Source organism: Primulina eburnea, chromosome 7 (assembly GCF_022965805.1).
Source record: "Primulina eburnea isolate SZY01 chromosome 7, ASM2296580v1, whole genome shotgun sequence".
NCBI classification, from domain to species: domain Eukaryota; kingdom Viridiplantae; phylum Streptophyta; class Magnoliopsida; order Lamiales; family Gesneriaceae; genus Primulina; species Primulina eburnea.
In genome coordinates this window covers 12955489-12964382 of record NC_133107.1, presented here as the reverse complement: position 1 = coordinate 12964382, position 8894 = coordinate 12955489, and the positions used below count along the sequence as shown (strand labels likewise).

The 8894-nt window shown below is 35.5% G+C and overlaps 1 protein-coding gene across 1 annotated transcript; it reads left to right on the top strand.

Moving 5' to 3' along the window:
• The first annotated feature begins 1396 nt into the window (after positions 1-1396).
• Positions 1397-8658, top strand: LOC140837251 (phytanoyl-CoA dioxygenase). The gene is made up of 8 exons (XM_073203341.1): positions 1397-1628; positions 1745-1805; positions 2118-2186; positions 2300-2418; positions 3297-3444; positions 3558-3702; positions 3783-3869; positions 8417-8658. Exons 1-8 carry the CDS (start codon positions 1446-1448, stop codon positions 8457-8459), a joined length of 855 nt encoding a protein of 284 aa, XP_073059442.1. The 5' UTR covers positions 1397-1445; the 3' UTR covers positions 8460-8658.
• Positions 8659-8894: the final 236 nt, after the last annotated feature.

Genomic DNA, 8894 nt, shown 5'->3' with positions numbered 1-8894 from the left:
TTAATTAACATAATTTAATAAAAGTACATTAATATAACAACTGTTAGACATGTCAAAACGGGCTGGCGGGACGGGCCGACCCGCCACCCGCCGCAGCCCGCCATTAGGCGGGGCGGGGCGGGCCGGCCCGCATTTTGGCGGGCCTCTAAATGGCCAACCCAACCCAACCCACCTTGGGCCGCGGGTTAGGCGGGCCGACCCGTTTATTTTTTTTTAAATAAAAAAAGGCTAAACATTATCGCAGTAAACATTGAAGAAAAATATACTTCAATCAAATAGTTTCATAAAATACTTAAAAACATTGAAATAAGAAATTAAGAAAGCATACAACATAATCCATAAAAAGCAAACTGATTAAACCAAACATGAAAATTGAGACATGGAAGAGAACATAAAGTCAAGGAAAGAGACAGTTGTAAATTTTATAAAATATTATGTGTTCAACAATACACATAATTAGCAAACCTCCATCGGGTCCAAAAAATTTCACTGCAACTCGTCGGATTTCAAACGAAACCGCTCTTGGGTACACCTGCTATGCTTAAAATTTATTTTTAGATTCATGAATAAAATTTACAGAGATTCAGATTTTACCAGAGTGAGTGATGGAGGCGAGGCCCATGAGAAAAATAAAAAATAAATAAGATAAGAGAGTGATGGGGGCGCATGAGACTTATTTCAATTTTTATATAAAACTTAAAAATGTATAATTCTACATTAATTTGGCGGGCTTTGGCGGGCCAGCCCGCCCCGTTTGGGCCCAACCCGTCTTGGCCCGCAACCCAAACGGGCTCAACCCATTTGGCCCGCCTCCAGACGGGCTGCTATTTTATCAACCCAACCCGCTCAATTTTTATAGCGGGGTGGGCCGGCCCGACGGGCCTAACCCAATTTGACAAGTATAACAACTGTGCACCTATTCAAGATATGAGAGACGCACCAACTCCGGACGTATAAATGGCTGTTGATGAGCATATCAAATTTCAAGAATTTATCAATCGATATAAAAGAATAAAAGATAAAGATGCTCACTTCGTACTACGAAATGCTTTAATTGATCACTTGTGAGACGAATATAGTCATTCAAATGTTTAAAGTTGTATTCTTATTATATTTGAAGTTGTATCTGTATTGTGTTTGAATTTGTATTCTAATTTTTCAAGATCTGAAGTAAATAAGTTGGAAATGAATATTGTATTTGGTGCATAAATTGCATTATTTTAATATAAAATTTGTACCAAAATAGATTTTGTGGTTGGAGATGGTGTTACGAAATTTTCTCTCAACAATAGCGAAGGAATTAAAATTAAAATTAAATAAATAATTAACTATGGTCAAAATTTTATGCATTTGAATTTTGACTTGATTTTATTTATAAATAAATTGATCTGATCCACATAAAATTCAACTCAAATTTCAGCTCTCAGCGAAACCCCAATTTTTTTATGATGGTAATCGCCAAGAACTTGACTTCGGATCAGCTTCAGTTTTTCGACTCGAATGGATATTTGGTTTTGGAATCTTTTTGCAGCCCAAATGAAATAAAATCTCTCAGATTAAGAATGGATTATTTACTTGATGAATTCGACGCTTTGGGCAAAGCCTCAATTTTCTCCACCAAGAACCAAGTAGATATTTTCTTTTCATTGATTTTTTGAGAGTTGTTTTTTTTATTTACTTCGATGTTTAATTGAAAAAGCAATAAATTCTTAATTTCCCTTTCTGTTTATTGATCTGGGTATAGCAAAAAACTTCGGATGATTACTTCTACGAGAGCGTTGAGAAGATTTCTTTTTTCTTTGAAGGTATGGATTTATGATAGCGTAATTCGTTTCTTATCGATTCCCTTGTGTTGTATTTGGCTTTTGAGTGAAAATTATAATATTTGTTTTCGACTTGCTTGGCTTCACTGTTATTTTATGCATATGAAATTGCATTATGTTCTATTATTCTAACTTAGTGCCAATGAAGAGCTGAACAATATTTATTGGTTTAGAAAAATTATTATGAAATTCTATATAAATTTTTGATTTGAGAAATGGTGCTCTGCTAACAACATATATGGGCTTTTGGAAATTTCTGATTAAAAGAAGTGCCCTTGCTTTGCAATTTGACAGAAAAAGCATTTGATGATGATGGTAACTTGAAGCAAGCAAAGCAAGTCTCAATAAATAAAGTTGGTCATGGTATGATTGATTATCTCATTTTGATTATGTATCTTGGCCGCTAATTTGGCTTCTCCCTTATGGTATGAATCTTGGTTTTCCTGACAATATTGTGTTATTTGATTTTTTTTCAGCATTGCATGAACTAGACCCTGAATTTAAGAGGTTCTCGAGCTCAGAGAAGTTGTCAAGTTTAATGTTGTCCTTGGGTTACCAAAGACCAGTAATAATTCAGTCCATGTACATTTTCAAGGTGCATTAACTTGTAATTATGAGTTTCATCGCTAGATTTTCAATTCATTCTTTTGTTCGAGATTTTGTGATGTTTCATCATGAGTATAAAGGCCATACTACTTGTTTGCTGACAATTCACATGCTAGAAGCAGCCCATGTTATATTTGTACAAAACAGGATCCCAAGAAGAACCTAGTTTTCACATTTTGTATCTTTTATGTTTCCAAATTTTCAAATATGAGATTTTTGGAAATCGAAGGAACTATCCCTTGTTGCGCTGTGTAAAGATTAGGATTTCTAGTTTGCTGATGAATTTTGTTAGTTCCTGGTGGGGGGAGACTTTACTGGCATTTAAGTGAGTATAGATATTGTATTGTTTGTTCTTTTGTTACCAAACCATGCATTAACATTCTAGTTTCTTAGTTTTTTCTTGTTATTATTTTCTGTACAGATGAAATACTTTTTATGAATAAATAAAAATAATACTTAATTTGATATTGTACCAGGAAATTAGCATGTCCAAGCTGATTAATAGTATAAGAATGTGTACTCTGTGTAATCCGGTAGATATTATTCTGTGAATTGGATCGTATCAGATTTTATTGATAAATTTCCCAATTCATGCTTGGGACGTTCCAGAGAAGATTTATGGATTTTCTGTTTCATTTGCATCTTTATATGAGATTGAGATCTGGTTAGTATCGTATCATTCTGCTGTGGCAGATATTCACTGATAACATTTGCTTTTCCCCTCTATTGCTCTCTTTTCTCCTAGTTACTTCTGGTCCGGGTATTGTTTGTACATGCTGGCATTAGATTTTGAGAAAAGTCTGAGAAATTTCACAAAATTAGAGTTTCCCATTTGGTTCTGTGAGATCGTAATGTTTTTTTTTCTAGCAACCTGGAATTGGTGGAGAAGTAGTACCACATCAAGACAATTCGTTTCTACATACGGATCCAACGACTTGCACGGGCCTTTGGCTAGCTCTAGAAGATGCCACAACTACAAATGGCTGCCTCTGGGCTATTCCCGGATCTCATAAAGGTGTCCCCTTTCTCGCAATTCATTTTTGCACAATCTCAGATGTTACCGAAGGTATAAAATTGTTGCGTGCTAAAGTTTCCTCTGGTTCTGATTTTTTTACAAAATTAATTTAGACGGTCTAGTGAGAAGATTCATCAGAGACGAAAAGGGGGTTCATTTTGATAAGCCGTCTCCATCCTACGAGCTGAAGGATTTCGTCCCTATTGAAGTGAAAGCTGGGACACTGGTTGTCATTCATGGAGATTTAATTCACCAGAGGTCTGTTGCATGTATAGAACACAAAATTATTTTCTTGTTCTGCTGTTTTGCATCGTCTACTTATGGGATTTATTTTGCAGTTTTGAGAACAAGTCCTCAACATCGCGGCACGCGTATAGCTTGCACGTGATTGATACTAATGGCTGCAGATGGTCTCCGGACAATTGGTGAGTGACAAGATATTAACATATCATGTTTGTCACTTTGTTTTCTTATTCTTTCTGATTTCCAATTCGTGACTTTATGAAATGACCTTCAATTTTTTTTATAACCATTTAACATAAGACAGTTCAGCATGCAACAAATGAATTTAAAACATGTCTCCTTGAAATTTTACCCACGAGATCCTACAATAATTACCCATGCAAGTAAGAGCAAGTAAACAGCTCATGAAATAAAATATATTCAGCTCCTTCTGTAACTCCCCAAAAATTCCAGCAACTTCATAAACTTAGAAGATAAATAGTAGGAAGTCTTCTCTAAACCATAGCCCTCTGAACAATTAAATCCTGAATTGGAACCCACTTAGCAAAATAAATAATATTCAGCAATCATAAAATGATATTGTTGCAATATTTGCTATCCGCAAATATATAGTGTCAAGTTTTAGTATTCTGTAGAGCACAAATATCGATCCTACAGGGAGTGCAATTTAATTATAAATTAATTACAAAAATTAAAATAATCAAATTTTATTTAGAAAATTTAATAGAATGTTTGTTGTTAATTATGAATTACAATTAATGAAAGCACACAAACGATTTAAAATTAGTGAAAATAAGAATCTAGAAGTACAATATCACTTGATTTTCACTTTATTAAAATTTTTAATTGACATCTATATTTGTAATTTCAACATGTTTACTACCCAAACATTTTCAACTATTCCTACTCTCTTTCCCAAGTGGTGCGTAGGAATTAATTATCTAAATTCGATTTAAATATCCCTATCAACAATCAAACAATAGATAATTTCAATAGCACAATAATTCTTTTAATGGATTCTTTGGAGTTATAAGCCTTCCGAACTCTATAAACACCAACGATATATTTTCCTGTGGTCCTATTCAAAATATCCTCTCCCGAGTGATAGATCTCGAATAAATATGACAGTTCAATTATTGATCAAGTAATTGAAAGTAATAAGATCCGGAAAATATACATAAACAAATGAGTAATTCGAATATATAAATCAACAATTCGTAAATAAATATTCTACCAAGCTACTTCGTCCTCTAGATTTAATAGATTAGTTCATGAATGAAAAACGACAAAATAAATTCATGTTTTTCAACATCACTAATAGACTAAGATTAAGTAAGAAGAAGGGAAGAAGAATAGAACCAGAATTGCGACTTTGTCCCCAGTAGATGTGCTCTTCGTCTTCGTTCTCGCTCACTTTCCCGTTCTCTCGATTTTTGTGTGACTGCAGCCCCCTTTTTCCCCCCCTGTGGCTAGGGTTTAAATTTTTATAAATGTGTGAATGGTTGCGAAAGCCCAAGAAAAGTCCGTCAAATTCTGCGTTGTACCTCTACTGTGTGCTTGCAGCTGCGCTGAATCTCGCGCAGCCGCGCGCGAGCTACTGGTTATGTGCGTCCGCGCTGCGTGCGTGTGGTACTGTTCATTTTTTTTTTTCACTCGCGCTTCCTCTGCTTTCTTGCTCGGCCCTTCATTCTTCCATTTCAAAATTTAATTTATTTCTTGTTGGTCACAAGTTACACGGCCCATGCTTGATTCCTGCAGCGACATAAACAACAGTCAAAAACAAGTAAATCCGCTTGATAGTCGATAAGCCAGACTTTCATGCCAATTCCTTGGATAATTTAAGTGCAAAACTTGCTGATAAAAGGCTAAAACATGTCCATGAAATATTATTCTTTTATCAACTCTCGTCAAACTATGAAAGGTCTCAGACAGTGCACATCTGACATGTGTGAATCCATTCGATCACCCACGTCATCTCAATCATCGTTACCTGCACCTGTTGAACTTTGTGAGTTTAAAGACTTAGCAAGTTCTTTTTATGAGACAAAATAATTCGTAATAAACAAATTTATTTTTATGAAAACGTCAATTTTCTTGTAAATTTTTAGAAACAATAAGCATCACATAAGCCCGTTAACTCCTTCACAATATTTATGCCTGACAGGGAAAATTTGGCATAGCTAATACCTCTATCAACTTTACCAGAGGAAAAATCTGGCAAAGCTTAATACATACCTCTATCAACCTCACAGGGAAAATCGGGCAAGGCTTATCATTAGAACTTCCTACAATCTAACTGTCATCAATCCCAATTTAATCCGACATTTCTGACTAATACAGGAAAACATTAACCAACAATGACACAATCAATCCTTTAACCGCCAACAGTCAAATATGTTTGGCCAAACGATGAATATCCATGGTTCCAGAAAATTTGCAATGGGCCCCATAAGGTCCGACGCCCATGAACAATCATTCAGCAAGGCACATCGACTTACGTCCCTTACCCGTGCCAGTCCATTGATTAAGGCATATCGACTTAGCGCCAATATTCTAAACCCCTGCTAGTCAAATTTTTCATAGTCAAATAAATGCATGCCCGTGTCAGTTTGTAAAAACTAAAAACTTCATTAAACTTTTCATTTAGATTTTCGTTCGACATCCCAACGTCAAGCTACCCAGGTTAAGGCTATAATCCAAAACCCCTAACTTAAAAATGATGAACATGCTGCCCTGAAGTTAAATTTACACGTGCTGTCTGAAAGATTGAAAGTTTTACCATTTAGAGGAGTCATTTGGAAATTTCTCTAAATCTCAACGAGCAGCCCAGAAGTTTTAAAATCTCAACAAGCTGCTCGGAGATCTAAAAGAAACTCAAGGAGCTACCTGGAAATTTTAAAATTTCAACAAGCTACCCGAGCACTGTTCACCCTGCCCGGACCAACACCTCAAACATGACCATCTTAACTTCAGTAGAAAATCACAATTATTTTTTTTTTGTTACAAGAGAGGGGGGTCACCCAACATAGTCCGACTAGCGCACTATCATTATTTTATATATGACCGAACCATATGCCCTTAATGTCACCAAAATCTAGCAGAATGTAAAAGAAATTAAACCCACGTCGATTGAATGACAAGCAATTTAAAAATTTCCTTTTCGTTAGGAAAGGTTTGTTCGTCGATATTATATGTATATGCTCATATCTCAAACGCAATAAAATTTCATCGTCGCATGAATCTAGTAAAAATACTATCAAAGAACATCATATATTCAATCAAAAATATTTAATACAGTTCAATCGATGTGTCCAAGAAGGGAATCAAACTTGCATAAAGAATTAGAAAATTTTCATAAACACTAAAAGTCACATCAATAATCATGCACAAAAAATTCAAAACGTTCATACTATGATTCAACTGGGCGTCAAAAGGTGGAAACGCCACTTGCCTTGAGTTTAAGAGTGAGATGGTTCGCACCCGCATGGGCTTAGCTCAGTTGGTCAGCAGCAGTGAATCTTGGAGCAATGACCAGGGATCGAGTCTCACAAGCGGCAGTGTGGGAGTTAAATTCCCTCCAATGAGGGGGAGCTCCTTGTGCGCGGCGTAGCATAAGGTCTAGCTGCTGCTGGTTGGCTGAGTCACCATGATTTACCTCCTCTCACAATTCTGTCGGGCGGGGGGTGAGGGGCGCCTAAGGTGAGCGATTTCACCTTTTGGAGCAAGAGTGAGATGGTTCGCGTGTTGGCACTGGGGATTGAAGTACGCCTGAAGAACGTTCGTTTTCCTTGAAAATCCACAAGTTGAATCAAATTGTACTGCTCCTCTAAGAACCCAATCTCCCCCTTCTCTTTTTTTTTTATGTGAATACGGTTTGTGGGGGATTAAGGATGTAATTATTCTATTTTATTTAATCTACTATATTTTTTTTCAAAAAAAATACATATTAGATTTTTAAAAGAAAAAGCTGAACTCAATTTTCAAATTTCTCCTTCCTTATATATATATATATATTGTTTTGAAACTAAGCATAATTAAATTTAAAGGGGAATACTGCTAGCTCTTAAATCCTTTTATTAGGAAATTTAAGTTTTTGTTTCTAATTCCACGTAATTACAATTTATATAACCTTCCGAAAATAAAACTCTAGAATTTATATGGTACCTTTGTCGTTCTGTGGTGTTCTTCTCCTGGCCTATTTCTGAAACTTCTCACCTACAAACATAAAAAAATTTCTTTCGAGTCCAGTTAGTAAGAAAAATCCATAGAATTTTAAATTAACATTAAGCATATCAATTAAATTCACATAATTAAAGTTAAAATAGGCATGTGACTTTTGTGAACGATTTTGGGCGTTACACTTTACTATCCCAATCTTCAGATAAAGAACGAAGAGAACGTGCCCTAATGAAAACAACCTGATGTGTATATTCTTATTCTTGTGAAACTGAAACTTCTTGATAATAGTCAACCGGATACGTATATTCTTAATCTTTTGTATGATTTCAATATAAAACCTTTGTGCTTTTGTGATGTTTATGTGATTAACAACCAAGTCGAGACAAGACCTCGATTTAAGGTTGAGAGGCCTCCCAAAAGGAACAAGAGATCTGAAAACTTGTATTTCATTTTAATTCCAGAATGATATAACATAGACAGCGGCTTCTTGAATTTGTATTGAGCTTTAATACATGTCATTTGACTATGCTTCCATATTAATATCTGTCAGGATTAGAAGAACTGTGGATCCCGAGCCGCTTTATACTTCCTGAGGTTCACTGCTCGGAAAATCGATTCCATTTGTTTCTTAAGTTGATGAATATTTCGGTTTTCTCTTCTTGATGACGGACATCTCCTATCATAAATTATAAACAAGTTTGTATGTTTTGATTTTTCTCTTTGAAATTTGAATTTGGATGCATAAGTGTAGTCAGATTCTTATACTGCATCATGCTGCATAATGCGGAACTATGTATCTCCAGAGAATCCCAATAACTTGTGCTTTTGGGACCGAGCTAATAGCTCAGAAAGGATCTTGTGAAGATCTTTACCAACCGGCGTCACAGTAAACATCAACTTCTTCTGTTGTGAGACGACGTATGCAGACGTCGCTATGTTTCGGATAGCAGTGATTGTGAGTATTCAGTTGATGCATCAGACCGAAGAACCATAACTTGTTTTTATGCTCAAATGAATAAATCCGAGAA

Excerpts from the sequence above, each read along its gene's own strand:
- LOC140837251 (XM_073203341.1), top strand. The coding sequence starts at position 1,446 with ATGATGGTAATCGCCAAGAACTTGACTTCGGATCAGCTTCAGTTTTTC. Across the intron at positions 2,419-3,296 it reads AGTCCATGTACATTTTCAAG|CAACCTGGAATTGGTGGAGA; the intron begins GTGCATTAACTT and ends TTTTTTTTCTAG. Across the intron at positions 3,703-3,782 it reads GGAGATTTAATTCACCAGAG|TTTTGAGAACAAGTCCTCAA; the intron begins GTCTGTTGCATG and ends TTTATTTTGCAG.